At 51.9% G+C, this 24,742-nt stretch overlaps 3 protein-coding genes across 6 annotated transcripts in view; all 3 read right to left on the bottom strand.

Moving 5' to 3' along the window:
• Positions 1-106: 106 nt before the first annotated feature.
• Positions 107-5,891, bottom strand: PBX2 (PBX homeobox 2). 3 transcript variants are annotated; one of them, XM_055264736.2, is made up of 9 exons: positions 5,058-5,891; positions 4,095-4,168; positions 3,632-3,879; positions 3,341-3,531; positions 2,959-3,157; positions 2,619-2,772; positions 2,175-2,268; positions 1,971-2,076; positions 107-1,844 (listed from the first exon to the last, which is right to left on the bottom strand). In XM_055264736.2, the coding sequence occupies exons 1-9, from the start codon at positions 5,276-5,278 to the stop codon at positions 1,752-1,754; spliced, it is 1,380 nt and encodes a 459-aa protein (XP_055120711.1). In that variant the 5' UTR covers positions 5,279-5,891; the 3' UTR covers positions 107-1,751. The 3 variants fall into 3 exon arrangements, with proteins under 3 accessions (XP_055120711.1, XP_055120712.1, XP_055120713.1); XM_055264737.2 differs by having other exon boundaries at positions 3,022-3,157; positions 5,058-5,841; XM_055264738.2 differs by having other exon boundaries at positions 1,971-2,057; positions 2,180-2,268; positions 3,022-3,157; positions 5,058-5,828.
• A 236-nt stretch (positions 5,892-6,127) lies between these two features.
• On the bottom strand, positions 6,128-8,303 carry GPSM3 (G protein signaling modulator 3). The gene is made up of 4 exons (XM_055264755.2): positions 7,834-8,303; positions 7,510-7,612; positions 7,071-7,270; positions 6,128-6,865 (listed from the first exon to the last, which is right to left on the bottom strand). The coding sequence occupies exons 1-4, from the start codon at positions 8,050-8,052 to the stop codon at positions 6,728-6,730; spliced, it is 660 nt and encodes a 219-aa protein (XP_055120730.1). The 5' UTR covers positions 8,053-8,303; the 3' UTR covers positions 6,128-6,727.
• A 1,969-nt stretch (positions 8,304-10,272) lies between these two features.
• The window catches only part of NOTCH4 (notch receptor 4), a 28,927-nt gene continuing 14,457 nt past the window's right edge, over positions 10,273-24,742 (bottom strand). Inside the window, exons 19-30 of one of the 2 annotated variants that reach the window (XM_055264725.2) lie at positions 19,288-19,540; positions 18,917-19,029; positions 17,228-17,751; positions 16,270-16,653; positions 15,984-16,159; positions 14,044-14,263; positions 13,767-13,848; positions 13,539-13,677; positions 12,734-13,029; positions 12,360-12,507; positions 11,760-11,857; positions 10,273-11,581 (exon numbers count right to left, since the gene is read on the bottom strand). In XM_055264725.2, coding sequence (XP_055120700.2) covers positions 10,868-11,581; positions 11,760-11,857; positions 12,360-12,507; positions 12,734-13,029; positions 13,539-13,677; positions 13,767-13,848; positions 14,044-14,263; positions 15,984-16,159; positions 16,270-16,653; positions 17,228-17,751; positions 18,917-19,029; positions 19,288-19,540 — 3,147 coding nt within the window. In that variant the 3' untranslated portion in view covers positions 10,273-10,867. The remainder of the gene's footprint in view (positions 11,582-11,759; positions 11,858-12,359; positions 12,508-12,733; positions 13,030-13,538; positions 13,678-13,766; positions 13,849-14,043; positions 14,264-15,983; positions 16,160-16,269; positions 16,654-17,227; positions 17,752-18,916; positions 19,030-19,287; positions 19,541-24,742) is intronic. The other variant, XM_055264726.2, reaches the window with a different exon arrangement.

The following is a 24,742-nucleotide window of genomic DNA, read 5'->3' as shown; positions in this document are numbered from 1 at the left end:
GGCAAGGTTGGGGAACAGGAGAGAAACCTGTTTGGAGCTTCGTGAAAGAAAATCATTTTTTTTTCTGGGGTTTCTCATGTTTTTTGAAAAAAATTCTCAACTAAACCCAGGGAAAAAAGAAATTTCTTTATTTAAAACTGCATTTTGTTTTTTTTCTGTGAAACTACACAAGTTTACAAGTGAGGAGAGAACTGCCCCCGGCCCATGCCTCCCACCCCCCCACCCATCACACTTCCAACCTGTCCCCAGTCCTGCCCGGATCTTTAACGGGAGGGGTTCCCCACTCTGACAGTCTTGTAAAATCCTGAGAATGTCTGAGGGGATCAGATGGTAGGGTTCAGGGCTGAGGATGGGACAGTGTTGATGTTACTTTTCCCCCACATCTGGCTTTTTGCAACCTCCTCCCTCTCCCTACCCCTTGATTTTGGTGTGACAAAAAGATACCTCATTTCTGGGGAAATTGAGGAAGATACATATACAAGCACCCCAACCCATATTTAACATATTTGGCAATAACTCCCTTCCCATTCTTCCCCCTCCAATTTTCAAATAGTAGTTTTTAAAAAAATTAAAGACATGTCACTCACAGGGGAAGATGGCATCTTCGATTTCCTCAAAATTACTGAGTCCAGCCCTGCCCAAGGGTTGTGGGAAGAAGGGGGATGAGAGGCCAGCAGGGCAAGCCCTTCACTGCCTCCACATCAAATGCGGCAGAAAGCTGCCTGCATGAGCAAAGAACACCTAAGGGATTTTAGGGGGCAAAGCTTGGTGCCCTGTAAAATTTACTTCCTGATGGACAGGCCTGGAGCCAGGGCGGCCTCTTTACCAGTTCTGTTTGTCCCCCTTTCTCTTACCAGGACCCCTTTGGCTTATCACCCCTAATATGGGAACGTAAGAAATAAAAAAAAAAGACAAGAAATCAACATATTTATAAAAAAAAAAACAAGCTACTTCCCCAAACTAAATTAAAAATTAAGAACCACCACCACCACCACCACCACCACCAATAACAAAAACAACAACAACAAAAAAACAGATGGATCCCAGGGTTTCTTTTTCTTTCTTTAAAAAAAAGAAAAACGTTCAACCCCAAAGCCCAGTCAATAATTCCCTAAAGTAGCAGAAACTCCCTCCGAGGTAGATATCTGAGTCAGACACTCTCGTCCACCGAGCGATTCTATTGGTTTAAGATGAGCTGCATATGAGGTAAGTAAGCCGTCTGGAGGGCAGGGGTGGGGATGCATGGGGGCGTGGCCCATGTCCTCTGTCCAGAAGTCATGTCCCCATTTTTGGCATCTCTGATTGGGCAGGGCTGGCGTCTCCACAGATTCCAGAGCATATAAGTGGGGTGGGGAAGGGAAAGTCGGGGAGCCCAGAGAGAGAAACAGAATAGTTGCAAGTGGGAGTATGTGTGTGTGAGGTGTGGGAGAGGGAGAGAGAAAGACACAGGAGAAAAAGGGGTCTGAGAAATAGGTTTCTGGGTATGTGTATGTTTCTGTGTAAGAAAGCAAGCGGGAGAGGAAAAAGATGGAAAAAAGGGAGAGACAGACCCCACACTCCCCTTAGAGGCCCCATTCTTCCTGCCATGTAATTAGCACCCCCAGCACAGAGCTTGTTAGGGAGGGGATGACCCCATTGGCCCTTCTCTGTCTTGTGCTTCTCCTGTATTGGGGTTTGTCCTCTGGAAGCCTGCGTCCTCTTCGAGAGTCGCCTTGTGAGAGCCCCCACCCCTGTGACCCTGAGGGGCAAGATCAGTTGGAGGTATCAGAGTGAACACTCCCTGGTCCCTCCGTTGGGGATGTCACTGAAGAGGGGGTCACAGCCTCCTGCCAGCTGCCATTTGCCTGAAAGGAGAGACAGAGTACAGAAAACAGAGAAGGCCCTGGGAACCCTGTGTGGGCACAACACTAGGGAAAATGCCCCTCTGTCCTGTGAGAACTGGACAGAGAGGGGCTTCAGGATCCACTCACCCTCATTTCCCGTGGGCTATACATCTGGCCTCCCCCGAGGTTATCCCCATAGCCCCCTGGCCCCATCGAGTGTCGGAGTGATTCCACCTGCAGGCAGCAGAGGAAGGTATGACAGTGAAGAGAAGCATCAGAGGAAAGAGGTCTTGTATCCTAAAGCAGGGGGAATGGAGCTGGGGAAAGCCCTACTCGAGAGGAGATGGGCATCTGACCTGGGAAGCAGAATAGGAATCTCCGTTGAGCCCAGGCATCCCCAGAAACATGTCTCCAGATCCTGAGAGATTGAAAGAGCCGCCAGAGCCTTGGGGGGGCAGAGAGGGAAGAGTATAATAGAGCCCATGATGGTAGAAAGGGGATGAACCACAACTCTCAGCTCTTGTGGGGACATGCTACTATACTCCAATTATCCACAAAATAACATCCCAACACACAGAAAGAGCAGGCTGTTCTTTAGCCTTCCATGGCCACCCGTGGGAAGAAAGACAGAACTAAGTTCACTGGAATGGCCTCTGTCCCCTGACATCTCCAGCCTATCTCAGCTCGGTCCCTCTCACCCCAAAAGGCCCCCTCTCTGCTATGATCCTGCCTAGATAGGAAGTGGGAACAAAAGCAGGAAGTGTGCAAAACAGCCGGGGTGACAGTGGGATCCACCTGCAGAGGAAGGGGGTGTCGGGGAGCTGGTGCGGCTGTGGCCCCCCTGGGTGACTGACACGGCGGTCTTGACAGCATAGATGTTTGCCTCCTCTTGGAACTTTCCGATATTTTTCTTATAGCGAATCCTCTTGTTGCCAAACCAGTTGGAGACCTGTGGGGCAGAAAGGAGGGTCGGGTAGAAACATTTGCCTCTGAAGTCCTTCACTGAATAAGATGCGAGTGAGAGCATTTTTTTTTTATGCTTCCTGGTCTCACTATGCTGTTGCCCAGGCTGGTCTCCAACTCAAGTGATCCTCCCACTTCAGCCTCCCTAGTAGCTGGGATTACAGGAACACACCACTGCACCTAGCTGAGATGTGTGCACTTTGCCTGACAACTCCTCCCGAAACCTCCATAATACCTGAGACACGGTGATGCCACACTTCTTGGCAAGCTCCTCCTTGGCCTCCTCACTAGGATATGGGTTACTCAGGTGGGAGTAGAAATACTCATTTAGGACCTCAGTGGCCTGTTTGCTGAAGTTACGGCGCTTTCGTCTACAGAGGAGGGAGAAGAGCGGTGAGGAGGATGTTGATGTCCTGGCAGGGCTGTCACATGGCATGACCCCAGAGTCACCATTGTCATGGAGTACCATGTTGTGCAGCATGGCAGCTCAGGGTCTTGGAGAGGAATGGGAAGGGGCCCAGTGCTGGGGGCCAGCCCGGGGTCCCTGGGCCCACCTGGCATCCAGGAAACGGGAACGCAGGATCATCACGGCCTCACAGGTGCTCTGCTTCAGCTGCATCTGGATGGCACTGAACTTTCGATGGATGATGCTCACCATGCGCTCCATCTCTTTGGGGGCCACGGGCCTGGTGCGGCTCTGCTCCCTCAGCAGGTTCATGACATGGGTCGTGAACTCATTACATGCCTGTAGTGGGGGCCAGTGGGCTGGTGAGGAGGAGCCCTTTGGCCATGGGATTCCCCTGCAAGAGCCCTTCCCTCCACCCACCCAAGCCTCCTCTCCTTACCTGCTCATACTTCTCCAGCTCCGAGTGGTATATGTGACGGATCTGGGCAAGTTTGCTGCGATAGTCCGAGTGTTCGATGGAGTTGTCAGGGGACACGCCGCCCCCAGAGGCTGCAGCAGCTGCAGCTGCTGCTGCTGAGCCACCCCCTTTCTCGGGCCCAGCCACACCCTCTGCCAGAAGCATGTTGTCCAAGCGCATCAGCTGTGGGTCCACCGGCTCCTCCTCCTGGGAGCTCCGAATGCTGAGGCCTAGCGTGCAGGCGAGTGGACTTAGGGACCCAGAGACCCCGATACCCAGTGCTCAGTCCTCCTGGTGCTTCCTGGAGAGCCAAGTTCCCAGGCTTTGGTTCCTTCCCCAGTCCTCCTGACTCCTCACTTTCCTCAGGGCCCCAAGTTGTCACACTCTAGTCCTATAATGAACAGGGTTCTGTTCCCAGAGTTGAGCAATCGGGGGGCCCACATACCGGTTTTCTCCTTGATTTCACACAGGACGCTAAAGAGAGCAGGCTTCATTCGGTGGCAGTTTAGGGCGTGTTTCCTTGGGAGGAGTGGGAGTGGGGAAAGAGAAAAGTTGAGGAGCTAGAGAAACAGAGCAGGGGGCCTGAGAACAAGGAGGGAGGAGGGTCAATCTGCGGAGGGAGGAAGCGGATTGGGGGTGGAATGAGTTGGGGAGGGGAGTTCTTGGGAAAAGATCAGCTCCCAGAGCATGGGGAAGCTGCTCGGCTTCAGGAGACACAGGGAAGATGCAGGCAGCAGGCTAAAGGCTGGGGGCTTTGGGAGCTGGTCTAGAAAGGCATGAGGAGGAATCTGGTAGTGGATGGAGAAGGAAAGTGACTTGGTAGGTTTCAGAGGGAGACAGACAGAGGCTGGGATTGGGAAGAGTCAGAGTTTGAGGTGGCAGAGCGGGGCTGGGGGTGCCGAGCTAACTGGGGAGATCAGTGTAGGGTGTGTGAAGGGGTCCTGGGGCTGAGCAGGTGGGAGGCTTTGATGCACCTAGTGTCTGGCTGAGCAGTGGAGAGGAGCTTTAGGGGCTCTGGAGAGGGTGTGGAGGTCTCCACATCTGGAGAGAATGAGGGGGCTGGGTGGAGAGTTAGGAGAGAAGATAACATAGCCCAAGAACAGTTTCTTAGTCTGGGAGCCAGAGGGGGCTCCCGGAGATGGGGCTGTTCCAGGGGAGTGCGGGGGTCAGCAAAAGGTTAGGAGTGGGGAGCGGGGCCACCGGGGGTTCCCTCTGTGAAGGTTTCAGGGCCTGGGGGTGAAGGGAGGTTTGAGAGGGATCACTTTTCTAGGGGCTCCCAGGAATAAGGAGAGAAGAGAGCTGTTGGATCCTGGAGAGGGCCCTGGAGTTGGGGGGGCTCCCAGAAGATTCAGAGCATGTGAAGGGGGTTTGCTGGGTCTGTGTGGGGTCCCGGGGTGGGGGCACTCACTTGGCCTGGGCCTCGTCCAGGCTCTGGTCGGTGATGGTCATTATCTGCTGCAGAATGTCCCCGATGTCTTGCTTCCCTCGGCCTCCCGGGACCCCCCCGCTACCCCCACCGGGGTCTCCGCCACCGGGAGGCTCGCCAGGGCCCCCAGGCTCCCCACCCACCAATCCCAGGCCCCCCCGGCCCCCGCCTGGAGGGGGCGGCCCCAGTAGCCGCTCGTCCATAGCTGGGGGGGGGCCCTGAGGCCCCCTCCCTGCTCCGCCCCTCCCCCCGCCTGGTTACTTCTCCCCCCAAACTCGCTGGGGCCGCTGCTCCCTCCGCCCCAACCCCCGCCCGTCTGCCCCCGGCTCCCGGCTCCCCCGGGGGTTCACCCCGGCACTGAAGGGAGACCTGGGGTACCGGCTGGGCCCCCCACAGGAGACCCCGGCCCCCGGCGGCGGAGAAAATGGAGCCGGAGAGAGAGAGGAGGCCCAAGCGGGGGTGTGTGTGAGAGAGAGGGAGGAGGGAGGAGGGAGAAGGGGGGGAGCGAGGGAGGGAGGCTGGGGGAGGGGAGCCGGGGAGGAAGAGGAGGGGAGAAGAGAGGAGGAACAGGGAGGAGCTGGGGGCGGAGAGTGAGACACAGAAACAGAGGAACTGAGACCGAGTGGAGGAGGGGAGAGGGAAGAGGAGATGAGAGGAGGAGACGGGCCATCTGAAAAATATGGGAAAGCCCCCGGCTGGACTTCGGCGGCCTAGGAGTGGGGCCGTGTTGGCGGCTGGGAGGGTCTGCCACCTGCGTCCTGAATCAGGGATCTAGGCGATGCGGACTCAGGCCGCTGGAATGCCTGGGTTCACCGGCAGCTCAGTTCATATTTCTTGTTCTAATGACTCCCCTCCCTGTTCTACTTAATTAAAACCAGGAGAGGGGGGCTGGGGGAGATAATTAGGGAGGTCTCCAGCCGCTGCTTAATGAGCCAGTAATTAACCAGCCAGGGAGGGGAGCTGGCCTCTGGCCAGACTGGGGAGAGAGGCGGCCTCTGGCCTCACCTTCCTACCTTTCACCCCGCCTGGGCCCCCCAGACACCAGTCTTCAGTCCAGAGGGAATTACATTTATTCACACAATCAAAACATCAGACAGACTCAGCAGCAGTGGGGAGGGAGGGTGGGCAGGGCTAAAGGTCCATTCACAGCCTGTAAACCCCTCAGTCTCAGGGATGGGGGGTGCTGGTAGTGGGACTGGGAGAATAGTCTTAATCTTTCAGGTGCCCACCCACCTTCCCTTCTTACTGGGAGGAAGGGTGGAGCTGTCTCTCAGGTTATAACCTCTCAGGTGGAGGCCTGAGCCCTCAGACCCTAGTGCCTAGTAGCTTGACAATTGGTGGTGTCCCCACAAGTTAGGGAAAAGACTCCCAGCCACTCTTTGAGATGGGTGCCTGGGATCCCCCTTACTGCCTGAAGCTCCCATGGACCTGTTGGGGGGGAGTTAAATTCTCGTTCCACCTCGCCTGTTCCCAGAGTTTGAGGACTTTAACCCTGTCCAGTTCCCAAGGAAGGTGATGTGGGAGATGAATATTGAGATTTGTGCTGTGTCTTTCAGTCTCTGGTACCCCTGCCAAGCAAGGGTTGAGGGCATGCAATGGGCTGCCCAGCTTTGAGACCAGTGTCGAGGAAGGGCTGGTTGGGGGCTCAAGTCTCAGCAGGTGTGTGTGGGGGGCCGGGACCTTTGCTCCTCCATCCGACCCCCACCCTGAACTCTCAGCAGCAACTCCAGGAGCTCTTGCCCCCCTGGAGGGAGGGGAGGCTCTGACCGCTGGGCTTCCATCCGCTGGCACTGGAGGAGTGGAGGGAGAGGGAGAGCTTTGGTGAGGGTCTGAGGGGAGGAGGTTCTTGAGAGGATCAAGGGTTGGTATGGGGAGGCATATAGGAAACCTGTGAAGGCGATGGGGTGCCTAGGGAGAAACAGGAGTAGAGCCCAAAAGAGAACAGGGGCCAAGAGACCAGGAGGCCTGGGTTTGCCTCCTGGGGGGATGTCTTACCTGGTGACTGAGGATGGTGCTGTAAAGCTGTTCTCTGTCCTCGAGAGGACGGAGTGGGGCAGGGGCTAGGCTTGGGGGGTTTTGGGGGGTGTAGAAGGTGGCCCTCTGCTCCTCCAGGCGGCGGGACTGGGCTTCAGCCACCAGGTCCAGAAGGAGCTCAGTCTGCAGGGAGAGCAGGGAGGCCGAGCGGGGTCCCAGGGCTGGGGAGAGGGGTGTGGAGGGCTCAGAGACCCAGAGTGGTTAGCAGACAGGAGCTGTGGGGGAGTGTGGACAGGGTGACGTGATTAGGGACTTTGGATCAGAGGAGAGGGGGTGCAATGGGGAATCCCAAGGGGAGTCTGGAGGAGGTGGGGAGAGGGCCCACAATGGAGTGGGCCTTGGTAATGGGGTCAGGATGTGGGCACCAGGGTCGGGGCTCTCCCTGGGTGGGTAAGGGTACCTGTGTGGCGGGTCCCTGGAGGAGGAGGGGACGGAGGAGCAGATCGCCAAGGCCGAGTGGTGGAGTTTGGAGGGGGCCAGCCTTCCTCATCCTGAGGGGGGCCCTGATGCCAAAATATGTCCATTCTAGTCAAGCAGTGGTGGTTGAACGGGGAGGAGTGGACAGGGGGCTAGGCCAGTGGCCCGTTTCCTCTCTGGGTGTCTCTGTTCCTGCCTCAGTTTGCCCAAGCCTTTCAAGGCCCCTGTGTGCCTACATTTCTGCCCCAGGTCCTCTCACCTCCCTTCTTTCCCAGTGTCAGCCTCCCCAACCCCGTGCCCAGCTCACCTGCTCACCATCCTCTTCTTCCTGGGGTCTCTCAGCCTCCATCCCCTGGAGGGGAGAAACTGGTGGGGGAGGGGTGGCTGGGATTTGGGAGAGGGCCGGAACCTTGGGTTCCTGAGGGGAGTGGGGGCTGGAAGGGGTGGGGGTGAGCTGGGGGCTGGATGCCTGGGTACTGAGCAGGAAGCTGGGTTCCTGGTCAGCCCCCCCACGGGCCCCGCCCATCCCTGTCAACTTCCTCCATTCTCTTTTTTCCCACCCAAACAGCTTGTTCAGTCTCTCTCGCCCCAGGGGAGCACCGAGACTGGGAAAAACTCCTCCAGCTGCAGGAGTGGAGGGGGCTCATGGTGGGGAAGGACTCCTGGCAGTCTCATCTCCAGAGCCTCAGTGGCCCCCTAATCCCTGGCTCTGCTCCCTCCACCCCACCTCCTCTTCTGCTGTTTCTGTCAACACAGGAACTAGCTACACAGGAAGTGGTTTCACTCCTCAGAATCCCCCTCCCCCCAGCCAGGTCCCTTCCCTCCCTAAGATAGACCCTGGTGTAGGATTTGGCCCTCCCGATCTTCCCTCTTACTTACTGGGACTGGGAGGGGCATGGTTCCAGTGGGAAGTGGAGGATTCAGATCCAGGGATGTGGAGCCCTCAAATATATACATAAAACCCTAGCACTGGGTCCAACACATAGTAAGTATTCAATATATATGTATTGAATAATCATCCCTGACCTCTAGGTATTTATAATCTATTCAGGAGATGGCCAGCTGCGGTGGCTCACACCTGTAATCCTAGCACTTGGGAGGCTGAGGCGGGTGGATTGCCTGAGCTCAGGAGTTGGAGACCAGCCTGGGGAACATGGTGAAACCCCATCTTTACTAAAATACAAAAAATTAGCCGGGCGTGGCCACATGTGCCTGTAATCCCAGCTACTCAGGAGGTTGAGGCAGGAGAATTGCTTGAACCCGGGAGGTGGAGGTTGCGGTGAGCTGAGCTTGTGCCACTGCGCTCCAGCCTAGGTGACAGAGCGAGACTCTGTCTCTAAAAATAAAATAAAATAAAATAAAATGAAATAAATGAAATGAAATGAAATGAAATGAAATGAAATGAAATGAAATAAAATAAAATATACACTCTATTCAGGAGACAAGACGTGTACCAAATGTGAGAGTATAGAAGGGTTCATTTTGGAAACTTATAGTTTAGTGCAGACAAGGGGCCGGGGAAAGCTTATTTTGGGCATAAAATATATAGATATGGAAAAACGAGAGGCTGAGATAGGAAGATTGCTTGAGCCCAGGAGGTTGTGGCTGCAGTGAGCCATTTGTGCCACTGCACTCCAGGCTGGGCAACAGAGCAAGACCCTGTTTCAGAAAAAGAAAGAAATGAAATGAAATTGAAAAGGGAGAGGACTACCTCTCTGGCTTGGTCTTTGATCAATGCTAATCAGGCTGGTTGGCATTAAGGAAGGAGCAGGGCAGACAACCATTTGGTACCTCTAAATGGCAACCTGTCATGTTAGGGAGTTTATAACTGAGTGATTTGGAATGTGAAATGTGATGAAGAGGTCTGGTCCTGCCACTTATGGCTTGCAATCTTGGGCAGATCTCTGTGCTTCAATTTCTGAGTGAAATAGGGTTTTAATAGCACCTACTTCATAGAGTTGATGTATTAATAATGTAATAAAGCACTTGATGCATAGTGAATACTTAATAAACTGTAGATATTATTGGCTTTCAAAATGCCTCATGACTCCATGTTTCAAACCTAGCAACATATTGCTGCAAGGTGGACAAAGTTTCAAGACACTCTCTCCATCTACTTGACTTGTGGCCTTAGGAATCTCCTAAGTGGCCATAACTAAAAACCCTAGGATGAGGGACAAAGTGTGTGCATCATCTAGTGCAGTGGTCTCCTACCTTTTTGGCACCAGGGAAGAGTTTCGTGGAAGACAATTATTCCATGGTCGGTGGGGATGGAGGGCTGGTTTCAGGATGAAACTGTTCCACCCCAGATCATTAGGCATTAGATTCCCATAAGAAGCGAGAAACTTAGATCCCTTGTATGCGCAGTTCACAATAGGGTTCGAGTTCCTATGAGAATGTAATGCTTATGCTGATCTGACAGGAGGTGGAGCTTGGGCAGTAATGCTCGCTCACCTCCTGCTGTGTGGCCCAGTTCCTAAGAGGCCATGGACCAGTACCAGTCTGCGGCCCAGGGGTTGGGGACCCCGACCTAGTGTGTGTGGGTTCTTCCTTGGCTACTAGACTCTTGCTTTCAGATAATACCCTAAATTATCATAGGGCCCCTAAATATACTTATTCTTGCTTTTAAACTATACTTACATCCTCCATCCAATCCAAATGCTAAGCCGAAAGCACAAAATGCTGACACTATGCAGTCACTCCCATCTTTTTTCCCATTCTTCTCCCCAACTCCTCCAAACAAAGGTAACACTTCAGATCAGCTTTATTATGGGTGACAGATTTAGGGTTCTTAAATAGCGATAACAGTGGCTAGAAGAAGCGCTTCATCCCCGCAGTGGAGTTTCTTTGTTGTGAGGGGAGGGAATGCAAGGAGTCATCAGCTGGGGTGGCCCTTGGCCACTTTTCAGCACCTACACAGTGCCTGGCACATAGTAGGTGCCCAATAAATATTTGTCAGCCATTTGTGGGCAGTGGGGACAATGGATGATAGGGGCTCCCTTTGGAAACCATATATAGGAAAGAACATCTTACATCCCATATGCCTGCAATTCTTGGTTCCAACTTAGGGGTATTTCCACTCCACTCTGCCCTCCTGTGGCCTGTCTTATTTTCTGGAGGAGGACTGGGCCTGCCTCATCGTAGCATCTTAAACCCTCTTTCCAGAGCTGCAGCTTCTCCACGTGGAAGATGCCTGCTCTTGTGGGCATACATTCATTTTTGGAGAGAAACTAAACTCACAACCCTTCATTTTTGGGGCTCCATCTTAAAACCAGGAAGGCCTTCCAGCCTGCCTTTTAATGGGTAATCATTTTTGGAATTCCTCCCTACCATGTATTCTTCTATTTTTTACCCTCTCCTCCTTGGTTTTTGGGCATTTCTTGGTGGGCTGGGGGACCACAGTCAAGTTGAGGGGATCCCCGTTCCGGGGACGGAGTAAGGCAAGGAGGCGGGATCGGAATGTTGGAGGCAGAACCGCAAGCTCCCAGAGACACCCAATCACAGGGCCAGTCATCCGTTGAGACCCTGCCTCCGCGCCCTACAGCCACTCCGTATCTTCCTCGCATTATCGCAGGGTTGGGCCGAGGCCCGCGCATGCCTGCAGAAAACCTACGGCCGCGAGGGGGCGGGCCTCCTCCTGCTCCTACTCCCAAGAGGCTCCGGCAATGAGAATAGGCCCCGCCCCCCCGCGCAGCCAAGTCTACGGACCAAGTCCGAGCCTGCAGACAAGCTCCGCCCCCACGAGGGCCTGCTCCGGCTGACAGCGTCCGGCAGCGCGGCAGAGCCCCGCCCCCATGCGGGGGCACGCTTACTGACGCCGTCCGTGCGCGCGGGAAGGGCCGGGCCTCGAGGCCCGGCGTGGCTTTGTGATGGGCCTCTAGTGGCCCCGCCCCTTCCAGCAGCGTCAGCAGATCCCAGTGGTTACGTTGGCGAGCGACGTCCGCGGGCGCTAGCCCAGCCTGGTCCCGGAGCTCTCGGGCTGCCCCCAGCCCCAACAGCAGCTGGGCTACTTCCACTGCACCTTCCCGTGCCGCCAGGAACAGCGGCGTCTGCTCCTGCACAGGAGGAAAGAGCCAGGGGCGATATCAGGGAAGGCCACGCCCACAGGACTGGGCCATTCTGCCTTCACTTACGGGACCACTGGCCCTTCTCCCTTCAGGCTTTGCGGGTTACCGCACTTTCCATCTCTCCTGCGCCCGACTGTTTTGTGGGAAGCCCTCTGTCCCATCTAACCCTGTTGTCCTGGGCGTCTTTATCGGCTCCGGCCTGGAGAAGCGATCGGGCGGCTCGGGCGTTGTTCACGGCAGCAGCCCAGTGCAGCGCAGTTTTCCCTACGGGACGACGTGGGAGGTTGTTACCGCAGTTGGGGGCCAGACGCCTGGGTTCCGGTTTCCCACGGGTTCTGGCCTTGGGGGAAGGGCTATTCAAGCCGGCTGGTCCCTCAAAGGCGGGAAGCGTTGCCCAGGAGACCACTGGCCTGCAGGAAGTGTTGCCCTGGTGACGTCACCAGTGCGCGGGAGGGACAATGGAGCATTGTTCTGGGGTCGGTGAGACCGGGAGACAGTCTTCCCCCACGAGATCCCGCCCCCTTTCCACAGACACTGTGTTCCATGCCAGTTCCCCAGCAAGCTGGAGCGGAGGGCCAGTGCGGTGTTGAGGATGGCAGTTGGGGGGGAAACTCACGCGGCCCGTACTTCCACCGCATCGCAGATTGACCGCCGTAACAGCAGGATGAGAGGGAATGCCCCTCCGCTGCACCTATATTTTGCACGCTATCTCCCACCCCGTCTGCTCAACTTCTCTATAGCACATATCACCCCTTCCTCTACATACCCCATTTATCTCTGGCCCCCACGTCTGCTTGGGCTGCAATCAGTTCTTCAACCAGGTCTTCCACCGCCAGTCTGGCAGCCAGCATCAAGGGTGTGGTCCCGTCCTCTGTACGAGCGTCCACTGCAGTTTGTCTGCTACGGAGCAGAAGCTGGGGAGACAGAGGGCCAGTGACCCCTGGGGTACCCTGGACTGCCAACTCAAGTTCCTTGCACTTGTAACCCCTTTCGCAATCCATATTCAGCCATCCTCCGCAGTTTCCCTGTCAGGTTCCCAATCACACCAATTTCCTCTTTGTCAAACTCTAGGGGATGCTTCTGTCCAGCTTTACTTGTAAGCTCGCCCCATTCCCTGTAGGGACCTCAGTGTGTGCTAACCTGGCAGACCTCCCGAGCATCAGCAGCCACAGCAGCATGAAGGGGTGTGCGCCCTGCCCGGTCTGGCTGGTTGGGGTTGGCTCCCGCCTCAATGAGGCGGCGGGCAGCGGTTGGCCGGGAGAATCGGGCAGCCAGGTGCAGGGGGGTCTCCCCAGTGCCCACGGTGTGAGCCTGGGGACAGGCCCCTCCATCCAGCAGAGGTTCCCAGGGCTCAGGACATCCCAACCATGCCCCTTGGAAGGTCCTGGACTCTACTTCCCCACAGCAAACTGCTGACATCAGGGGTGTCACTCCATCTGTTGGTAAGACATGAGTAATGGGTCAATCTAAAGGACACAACAAAGGGGAAGGGACAACATGTAAGCTCAGAGAGAATCAAAACCTGAGGTGTTGGGAAGCTAAGTTCCGGCTCTGTGTGGCTTTAGTCAAGTGATTTTTCTACTTTTCTCTGACTTCAGTTTCTTCCTCTGTAAAAGGAACCTGCAGCTTAATTCTCTGACATTCCAGGGCAGTGGTTTTCTCAAACGAGTCTGGATCAGATTCACCTGAAGGGCTTATTAAAACAGATTGCCTAACATCTTGAATTCCTGAGTCAGTAGCCCTGTAGTGGAGCCCAATAATTTGCATTTCTAACAAACTCCCAGGTGATGCTGATTCTGCTGCCTGAGGACCACACTTTGAGAATCATTGTTCTAAGGCACTCAGTCTAAAATTAGTTCCTCTAGTTTTGATATTAAAGGACTCTCTGATTCTAATAGGGTCAAAGGACTTTTTTTTTTTTCTTGGTCTGGGGTGACTCACATACCAGGTCCACGGGTGTCCAGGTCAGGGGCTTCCATCTCGGATTCCTGGGGAGGAGTTAGCATGGCTGCCTGAGGGAGCGCCCCACAGCCACCACTCAGAGACCAGAGCTGGCACTTGGAGGGTGGGCCTGTTTCTTCAGCCTTTGGGTAAGAGCAAGGATCAATGAAGATTGATTTGCCCTTTCATCCCTTCCATCACCTCCAGACTATTCTTGCCCCAGCCCTTTCACCTGGCCCACCTCCTCTCCCTCCTCAGGGCCTGAGCACATCACAACTCCATCCTCATCAACTTCTGCCTCTGGCTTCAGTGCCCTGGAAGGGAATGGGTGGGTAGAGGTTACACGGAATTATGACCATCAGGGTCTCCAAGATTTCCAGCAGGCTTCCCACCCCTCTCTCCTTCCCCTATCTTTGACTTCTGCAATAGTATTTCTTATCTTTTCTGATTGTAAATATCGCCATAGGAGAGACTCCCCTTCCTGAGCCTGGGTTTCTCCTCATTCTCACTTGAGACTAATGCTGTCTTCGCCCAGTGGGGGCCGGCGTCGGTGGGGAGCTGACTGAGTCCGAGGCCGTCGAGTGAAACCAGGGGGCAGCCAGAGAGCTCCATGCTCTCGGCGTCGACGCCGGATGAGCTGGAGGACGAGAAGAGCCCCTAGGGCCAGGAGAATCACCCCGGCCACTGGGGAGCACAGCACAGGCCAGGGAAGCTGGTTGGCAGGGGGTGCTGGTGGGAGAGACAGAGTCACAAAGAAAGGCCACTCCTGATGAGACTGATTACTGTTGGGAGACCTTTGGACAAGTTTAGTAGCCTGTCTTTGCCTCGATTTCCTTATCTGCAAAATGGGGATGATAATATAGGTTGAGGTTGGGCACAGTGGATCATGCCTGTAATCCCAGCACTTTGGGAGGCTGAGGCAGGTGGATCATATGAGGCCAGGAGTTCGAAACCAGCCTGGCCAACATGGCAAAACCCCCTCTCTACTAAAAATATAAAAATTAGTGGCCGGGTGTAGTGGCTCACGCCTGTAATCTCAGCACTTTGGGAGGCTGAGGCGGGTGGATCACGGGGTCAGGAGATCAAGACCATCCTGGCTAACACAGTGAAACCCCGTCTCTACTAAAAATACAAAAAATTAGCCGAGTGTGGTGGCCGGCGCCTGTAGTCCCAGCTACTTGGGGGGCTGAGGCACGAGAATGGCGTGAACCCGGGAGGTGGAGCTTGCAGTGAGCCAAGATCGCGCCACTGCACTCCAGCCTGGGAGACAAGACGAGACTCTGTCTCAAACAAAACAGAACAAAACAAAACAAAACACAACAAAACAAAACAAAACAAAAAATTAGCAGGGCATGGCGGCATGCCACTGTAATTCCAGGTACTCAGGAGTCTGAGGCAAGAGAATTGCTTAAACCCAGGAGGCATAGGTTTCAGTGAGCTGAGATGGCGTCACTGTACTCCAGTCTGGGTGACAGAGTGAGACTGTCTCAGAAAACAAACACACAAAAAAAGGCTGAGTATCCATAATCCCAATCCCAAATCTGAAATGTTCCAAAGTCTGAAACTTTTAGAGTGCCAACATAACGCTCAAAGAAAATGCTCATTGTAGCATTTGGATGTTGTATTAGGGATGCTGAACCAGTAAGTATAATGCAAATATTCCAAAACAAAAAAATCCGAAATCTGAAACACTTTTGTTCCCAAGCATTTCAGATAAGAGATACTCAACCAGCAGTACATGCCTCATGGGGTTGTGGGGGAGGATTAAATGAGGTAACAATGTAAAATGCTTAGAGTAAGGCACAAAGTATGATATAGCAGTTATTCTTCTTTTTTTTTGTTTTTGAGACGGAGTCTCGCTCTGTCGCCCAGGCTGGAATGCAGTGGCGCAATCTCGGCTCACTGCAAGCTCCACCTCCCGGATTCACGCCATTCTCCTGCCTCAGCCTCCTGAGTAGCTGGGACTACAGGTGCCCGCCACCACACCCGGTTAATTTTTTTGTATTTTTAGTAGAGACAGGGTTTCACCGCATTAGCCAGGATGGTCTCGATCTCCTGACCTCGTGATCCGCCTGCCTCAGTCTCCCAACGTGCTGGGATTATAGGCATGAGCCACTGCGCCCGGCCTATTATTCTTTCATGTACTATGAGTTGTCTGATACAAAGACGATGAGATATTCTCAGTCTGGTAGAGAAGATAAACCATCCCTTTGTTGGAGGGCTATGACAGAGGTTAGAATAATGTGCTTAGGGAGATAAGGAAGGAGACTGTAGAACAAATGGGCCAGTGGGAGATTCAGTTAGAGAAAGCGGGGTTAGGGAAAGGAAGTCCCCACAAAGAACATTTTCAGTCTCAGCTGTTCTGTTTGATTCAGCCTCCATTGCATGTTGCTAGCATGAGAGCTGGCCTGGGAACAGAGGTCAGAGAAAGTGGCAAGGGGTCACCTACCGGTCCCTGCATGAGGGTGGACAGCCAGCAGTGGTCCAGGCAGCAGGGGCTCCAGGGCTCCCACTGCAGCCATCGCAGCAAGGAAGCGGAGTAGAAGCCCAGGGTCCCAGGGACAGCGGGATGCTGGGTGGTCAGGGCCACAGCGGGACAAATCCACACCCATTACCACCACAAACCTGTAGAGGAGGCACCTCAGAGACCTCTGTGTTGGTCCCTGGCTCCCTTCCCTCCCTCTGCCCTCTTAAAAAAACTGGTGTCTGGCCCTTCCCTCCACCTAGCTTCTTACCCAGCACTGAGGGAGTCGGTCTCCTTGCCCAGGGGCTGCGTTTGAGGGGCTGCTCTCTCCTGATAGGAGGGGTCCCGAGTTCCTCCTAGCTTTTCTTCAGCCCGGGCCCCAGGATAGGGGTACACCATGTCCCTGCCGTCACGATCCTTCCTTACCCAGAGTCCTACCCTCAGAGTCAGGGACAGCACCCGGGCCAGGGCAAACAGCTGCTGGTCTAGGGCTGGGGGACTCAGTACCACCAGCAGGGCCAGGGAGGGCCCCCACTCTGGGTCCCCATCTTCAGGCCTGCAGTCACCTCCATCCCAGCCACACTCTGCAGTGTTGCAGCCTTTCTCACAGTGCCCGTTGTGGAAGTGATCGTGGCAGTACTGGTCATAGGCTGGACTGTGGGGTAAGGAGATGGGGACTCAGGACCTCCCTAAAACCTGACTCTTTTCTTCACCCTAGAGAGAATTCCCCATATTTTGTGCCCTCTAGGGCTTTGGTTGCTAAGTGGGGGCAGCTGTGGAGCAATGAGCTTAGTCAAGTCCTGGATGGCAGTCCAGACACCCCAGTGTCTGCTAACACCCCTGTCTCCCTAGACTGTCCCCTCTCTGTACCCTCCCAAGCTCTCCTCTGTTTCTGAAGGAGAGTCCAAGGCCCTTTTCCCTCTGTGAGGTGCTGACTGCTAGGGGAAATACTCCATGGCAGCAAGGCTTAGGGAAGGAGGCTTGAGGCCTGAGTTCCTACAACTCTCAGAGAGGGCCCAAAGGCCACGCCCCACATTAAATATTGATGCCACCCCATTACCCTAGGTTGGAGTCCAGAGTCTTCGACCCCTGTTTAGTGATGGTTGTTAGGGTGGAAACTCCCTGGAGCCCAAGGCTGTGGCCACACTGTAACTCAGAGCCATCTCCGTCTTTCCTCCTCCTCTCACCCACCCCTCTCCTTCCCTGGCTCCAGTGGGTTTCAGGCTCACGTGCAGGCTGGAGGGGTCTCACAGTCGTAGCCATCAAACAGACACTCTTCAGAGTCACACTGTGGGTGGCACTGCCCGTCCCGGAAGAGAAGCCAGCACCGAGAGTGGGAGGGGCAGCCCTTCCAGGGGTCTGGGACTCCCAGAGAGCAGTCCCCTCCATCCCAGTTGCCTCCTGGGCCACTGCAGCCAGCATCGCAGGCCCCATCTCCACTTCTGCCCTCACACCCCTTGGCTCCGGGTTTCTGACACCGGGGCCCTGGAGAGCTGTGAGGGCAAGAGCATCGAAAGCCTGGGCCCCCCAAGCCCGTGGTCTCTGAGCAGCTGCCATTGTATAGGCATGGGGAGGGAGGGCCACAGCCTTTAGGAGCTGGTGGGGTCAGGCAGTCAGGACCCCCATAGCCACTGAGGCAGGCACAGCGTGGTGGGAAGCCTGGCTTAGGGGAGGGCAGACACAGGCCTCCGTGGTGGCAGTGATGGAGGCCGCAGGAAGGGGCCCTGTGGCTGCAGGTGGGGCCTTCAAAACCCTGTGAAGGGAAGGGGAGATATTGGAGATGGAACTTGCATTATTCTTCCCACTCCCCATCAAGCAAACTCTTGGGTTAAGACAGTGCAGAGGGTCCTAGATTCTCATATCTAAAAGGCGCCTCAGAGAGCATCAAGTTAATCATTTTGTGGATGTTGAAACCATGTCCCATGGTAATTTCACACAATGACATATTACATTCTGCTGAAAATGGATGAAGCACAGCTGTGTGCAACAACCTGATGGACTGTGGCATTATAGTGCAAGTCCTAGAAGACTAAACAGTTAATAGAATACTATTATCATTATTATTTTTTGAGACAGAGTTTTGCTCTTGTTGTCCAGGCTGGAGTGCAATGGTGTGATCTCGGCTCATTGCAACCTCTGCTTCCCGGGTTCAAGCGATTCTCCTGCCTCAGCCTCCCCAATAGCTGGGATTACAGGCATGCACCACCATGTCCAGCTAATTTGTATTTTTAGTAGAGACAGGGTTTCTCCATGTTTGTCAGGCTGGTCTCGAACTCCCGACCTCAGGTGATCTGCCTGCCTCGGCCTCCCAAAGTGCTGGGATTACAGGCGTGAGCCACTGTGCCTGGCTGGCTATTATATTATTATCTTACTCCTTAAAAATAGGATCACATGTCTTCCTCTTCCTCTGGAGAGGGAACAGGATACAGGAGGAGGACTTAAGTAGATGTAAGTTATTATTAATATTGAAATTCTTGGGTTAGGTTCATGGGTGTTACATTGTTAGAATAATAAAATAAAAGAAGACCAGGCATAAACCAATGTCAGTATATCAGGAACCAAAGCTTAAGATTAGTCTAATTCCATGCATCTGAGGTCCATAAATACATACACAAACACACACAGAGTTAAAATAACCTATCTGAGGCCACCCACTACGCAGCTTGAGCTTTGGGAGCTCCTGACCTTCCCTTAGGCAACGCCTGTGATTTCTGAAAATTCCATTCATGCTATCAACTGATCCTGCCTTTCCTTTGACTGCTTCTGAGAGACACTTGCCACTGTGAACTTGGCATGGCTTTTTCCAATAATTTCCACATCAGTGCTCACCCACAGTCCCTTCTGGGATTCCAACTGAGGTATTCTTGCCTTTTGTCAGTATAGGAGGCAACAGAGAAGGCAGATTTGTGGTCACTTGCCTTGGGGCAGTGGCAGATGAAACCCAGGGGTGATCCTGCTGTGGCCTCACAGGTCCCTCCATGAAAGCAGGGTTGGCTGTGGCAGGGGTCTATCTCCACCTCACACCACTGGCCTGTAATTGTGGGGGAGATTAGACGTCACACACTGTATCAGTCACTGCCTCTGTTCTAGCTCATTCCTGGATGTTGGCCCAGTGCTAGATGTGCAGGTGAAGGGATCCTGGGGCATCTTTTCTGGGCGGGGATGGGCGTGGAGGCAAGGGACGGACCAGGTGATGGCTGCCGCAGGGGTGGAGACTATCTGGCTCTCTCTCCATGGCCTGCTCGGCTGTGCTCCAGACACACCTGTGCCCCTTGTCTTGGGGCCTCACCTGTGTGTCCAGGCAGACACTGGCAGTAGAAGGCATTGGCCAGAGAGTGGCAGGCTGCAGTGCCTGTGGGGTGGCAGGGCTGGTCCAGACACTCGTCCACGTCTCCCTCACAGCGTAGCCCCACAAAGCCTGGAGGGCAGGCACAGTGGAAGCCTCCAGGTTTGGGGGTACAAGTTCCATGGTTGTGACAGGGTTGGGACTGACAAGCATCGAGTTCCTTTGAGCAGTTCTGTCCATCGTAGCCTGGGGCACACTGCAGACAAAGAGGGTTAGACAGGGAACCAGTGGATGAGCCCAACCCAGCACTACAAGGGACCCAGCTCAAGATAGTCTGTCCAGTCCCCCACCTTCCAGCTCAACAGCATCACTCAACTCACCATCCATCATGGCCATGTGTCACGACCCTTCTATCTCAACTCCCTATGAGACACAATTGTTCGGCGACACACAACTCAACCTTCACCAGTCCCAAACAATCTCTATGACACACTGCCACCAAATACAGCACCATTTTTTTTTTTTTTTTTTGAGACGGAGCCTTGCTCTGTCGCCCAGGCTGGAGTGCAGTGGCGCGATCTCGGCTCACTCCAAGTTCCACCTCCCAGGTTCACGCCATTCTCCTGCCCCAGCTTCCCGAGTAGCTGGGACTACAGGTGCCCACCACCATGCCCAGCTAATTTTTTGTATTTTTAGTAGAGATGGGGTTTCACCGTGTTAGCCAGGATGGTCTTGATCTCCTGACCTCGTGATCTGCCCGCCTCGGCCTCCCAAACTGCTGGGATTACAGGCGTGAGCCACCGCGCCCGGCCTCACAGCACCATTTTTGGTAAAACCTTCCTCCCCTGCTAAATACCTACCAGGCTCTCTTATACTTTATTAATTCATAAGCATCTATTGAATGCCGACTTTGTGTCAGGCACTGTTTTAGGCACTAGGAATACAAAGAAATTTAGAACCCATTCCTATTTCCCGGAAGCTCTCAGTCAGCCAGAGGAAAGAAATGGCTAGCATTTATTGCATGATTTATAAACATAACCTAAAAATTCCCCTAATGACATTTTATTTGGTTTATCTCATTCGATTTTTACTTTGCATGTAAGGAAGCTGAGTCTCTGAAAGGTTAAGTGACTTGTGCAAGTCAAATAGTTATAGGTGGCAGAGCTGGGAATCATTGAAGGTCTGTGACTCCATAACCAATGCTCTCAACCATTTTCTGCTTCTTCATGCCACTCAGCTAGTGAGAGAATGGTCATTGGCAAGATCTGTACCACGTGCTGGCTTCTTGCAAGAGGAAGGAGAGTGTGCAAGAGTAGAGTACCAGGAAGGCAGGCTTCAAAGAGAGAAAAGGGAATTCACAAAGAATCCAAGGAGTGGTCTGAGAGCTGGAAGGAACAGGTGATGGGGGTGTTTTGTAGGAGGGAGCTTCATAAAAGAAGAAGTAAAGCTAAGTAATGGGTGCCCAGAGGTTTACTACTGATCAGTATACTGCTTTTGTTTATGTTTGAACATGTTCATAATAAAAGGTTAAAAAATAAAATAAAAAAGTGAAAAAAGAGGGTAGGTTAGGGGATCTGTCTTGAGCCTTCTATCAAAAGTTGTGGTTCTGGCCAGGCACGGTGGCTCACGCCTGTAATCCCAGCAGTTTGGGAGGTCAAGGCGGGTGGATCACTTGAGGTCAGGAGTTTGAGACCAGTCTGGCCACCATGGTGAAACCCCATCTCTACTAAAAATACAAAAAAAAAAAAAAAATTAGCTAGGTGTGGTGGCAGGCATCTGTAATCTCAGCTACTGGGGAGGCTGAGGCAGGCCAAGTGCTTGAGCCCGGGAGATAGAGGTTGCAGTGAGCTGAGATTGCACCACTACACTGCAGCCTGAGCGACAGAGAAGACTCTGTCTCAAAAAAAAAAAAAGTTGTAGTTCTATATCTCAAAATAATAAAGGCCATATATGACAAACCCACAGCTAACATCATATTGAATGGGGAAAATTTGAAAGCCTTTCCTCTAAGATCTGGAACAAGACAAGGATGCTCACTTTCACTATTTTTATTCAAGGTAATACTGGAAATCCTGGCCAGAGCAATTAGGCAGGAGAAAGAAATAAAGGTCATCCAAATTGCAAAGGAAGAAATCAAATTATCCATGTTCACAGATGACATAGTCCTATATTTAGAAAAACCTAAAGGAAACACTGGTTATAAACAAATTCAGTAAAGCTGTAGGATACAAAATCAGTGTAGAAAAAGTAGTAGCATTTCTATACACTAACAGCAAACAATCTGAAAAAGACATCAAGAAAGCAATCCCATTTATAATAGTTACAAAAAATAAAAACAAACAAATTTAACCGAAGAAGTGAAAGAGTACTGCAATGACAGCTATAAAACATTGATGAAATAAATTGAAGGGGACACAAAAAAATGGAAAGATATCCTGTGTTCGTGGATTGGAAGAATGAATACTGTTAAAATGTCTGTGCTTACCAAAGTAATCTACAGAGTCATGCAACCGCTATGAAAATACCAATGATATTCTTTACAGAAATAGAAAAAACAACCCTAAAGTTTATCTGAACTGTAAAAGACCCAAATAGCCAAAGCAGTCCTGAGCAAAAAGAACAAAACTAGAGGCACCACACTACCTAACTTCAAAATATACTATAAAGCTATAGTAACCAAAACAGCATGGTGCTGGCATAAAAACAGACACATAGACCAATGGAATGGAATAGAGAGCCCAGAAAAACAAGTCCAAACATTTGCAGCCAACTTACTTTCTTTTTTCTTTTCTTTTCTTTTTTTTTTTTGAGATAGAGTCTTGCTCTGTTGCCCAGGCTGGAGTGCAATGGCACGATCTGGCTCACTGTAACCTCCACTTCCCAGGTTCAAGCAATTCTCCTGCCTCAGCCTCATGAGTAGCTGGGATTACAGGTGCACGCCACCATTCCTGGCTAATTTTTGTATTTTTAGTAGAGATGGGGGTTTCACTATGTTGGTCAGGCTGGTCTCGAACTCCTGACCTTGTGATCTGCCCACCTTGGCCTCCCAAAGTTCTGGGATTACAGGCATGAGCCACCACTCCCGGCCAGCCAACTTACTTTCAACAAAGGCACCAAGTACACACATTGGGGAAAGGACACTCTCTTCAATAAATGGTGCTGGGAAAACTGGATATCCATATGCAGAAGAAACTAAACCTAGGCCAGGCGCGGTGGCTCACGCCTGTAATCCCAGCACTTTGGGAGGCAGAGGCAGGTGGATCACCTGAGGTCAGGAGTTTGAGACCAGCCTGACCAATATGGTGAAACCCCACCTCTACTAAAATTACAAAAATTAGCCGGGCGTAGTGGCGTGCACTGGTAGTTCCAGCTCCTCAGGAGGCTGAGGCAGGAGAATCACTTGAACCCGAGAGGCGGAGGTTGCAGTGAGCTGAGATCATACCACTGCACTCCAGACTAGGCAACTGGGCAACAGAGCGAGACTCCATCTCAAAAAAAAAAAAAAAAAAAAAAAAGAAACTAAACCTCTGTCTGTCATAATATACAAAATAGATTAAAGCCTTACAAGTACAACTGGAAACCATGAAGCCACTAAAAAAAAAAAAATCAGCCAGGTGCGGTGGGTCACGCCTGTAATCCTCAAACACAAGGTCAGGAGTTTGAGACCAGCCTGGCCAACATGGTGAAACCCTGTCTTTACTAAAAATACAAAAAAATAGCTGGGCGTGGTGGTGGGCGCCTGTAATTCTAGCAAATTGGGAGGCTAAGGCAGGAGAATCACTTGAACCCGGGAGGCAGAGGTTGCAGTGAGCCAAATTCGCGCCACTGCATTCCAGCCCAGGCAAAGGTGCGAGACTCCGTCTCAAAAAAAAAAAAAAAAAAAAAAATCATTTGGGAAATGCTTCAAGACATTGGTCTGTGCAAAAGTTTTTTGGGTAAGACCTCAACAGCACAGGCAACAAAAGCAACAATAGACAAATGTGATTACATCAAGCTAAAAAGTGTCTGTGCAGCAAAGGAAACAACAGAGTGAAGAGGCAACCTGCAGAATAGAAGAAAATATTTGCAAACTATCTATCTGACAAGGGATTAATAATCAGAATATATAAGGAACTCAACAGCAAACACCACCACTACCACCACCGACAAATAATATGGTTTAAAAAATGGGCAAATGATCTGAACAGACATTTCTCAAAAGAAGACATACAAATGGCCAACAGGTATATGGATGCAAATCAGGGAAATGTAAATCAAAACCACAATGAGATATCATCTCACACCAGTTAAAGTGGCTATTATTGAAAAGACAAGGGCCAAGTGTGGTGGCTCATGCCTGTAATCCCAACACTTTCAGAGGTTGAGGCAGAAGGTCACTTGAGGTCAGGAGTTCGAGACCATCCTGGCCAACATGGTGAAACCCCATCTCTACTAAAAATACAAAAAATTAGCCAAGCGTGGTGGTCCACGCCTGTGATCCCAGCTACTTGGGAGGCTGAAGCACAAGAATCGCTTGAATCTGAGAGGCAGAGGTTGCAGTGAGCTGAGATCAAATCACTGTGATCCAGCCTGGGCCACAGAGCAAGACTCTGTCTCAAAAAGGAAAAAAAATACAAAAAATAGCAGATGCTGGCAAGGATGCAGGGAAAGGGGAACCCTCATACACTGTTGGTGGGAATGTAAACTAACACAGCCAGTACAGAGAAAAGCATGGAAGTTTCTCAAAAATTAAAAATAGATCTACCATATGATCAATCTACTGTTGATTACATATCCAAAGGAAATCAGTATCTTGAAGAGATATCTGCATCCCCATATTTATTGCAGCACTGTTCACAATAGCTAACATATGGAATTAACCGAAGTGCCATCAACAAATGAATGGAAAAAAGAAACTGTGGCATATATACACAATGGAATATTATTCAGTCAGAAAAAGAATGAAATCCTATCATTTTCAGCAACATGGATGAAACTGAAGGACATTATGTTAAGTGAAATAAGCCAGGCACAGAAAGCCAAATACTGCATGTCTCTCACCTTCACCTTTGTGCCACTGCCTTAGTTAGTCCTGACCTTTCTTGCATTCCAGGTAGATACTTGCATCAGCCTCCTATTGCATGTCTAATATTGCTCCTCACTCATATGTGGGAGCTAAAATGTTAGTCTCATGGAAGTAGAGTAGAATGATGGTTACCAGAGGTTAGAAAGGGTGGCAGGGAGGGGGAGATGAAGAGAGGTTGGTTAATGGATACAAAATTATGGTCATATAGAAGGAATAAGTTCTAGTCTTAGATAGCAGAGAAGGATGATGATAGTTAACAATTTGTATTTCAAAATAACTAGAAGAGAAGATTTGAAATGTTCTCAACACAAAGAAATGATAAATGTTTGAGATGATAGATACCCCAATTACCCTGATTTGATCATGATACATTGTATGCATGTATCAAAATAT

The sequence above is a fragment of the Symphalangus syndactylus genome, chromosome 23 (genome assembly GCF_028878055.3).
Source record: "Symphalangus syndactylus isolate Jambi chromosome 23, NHGRI_mSymSyn1-v2.1_pri, whole genome shotgun sequence".
Taxonomy (NCBI): domain Eukaryota; kingdom Metazoa; phylum Chordata; class Mammalia; order Primates; family Hylobatidae; genus Symphalangus; species Symphalangus syndactylus.
The sequence above is the reverse complement of the archived record's forward strand: the minus strand, read 5'-3'. Positions and strand labels throughout refer to the sequence as shown.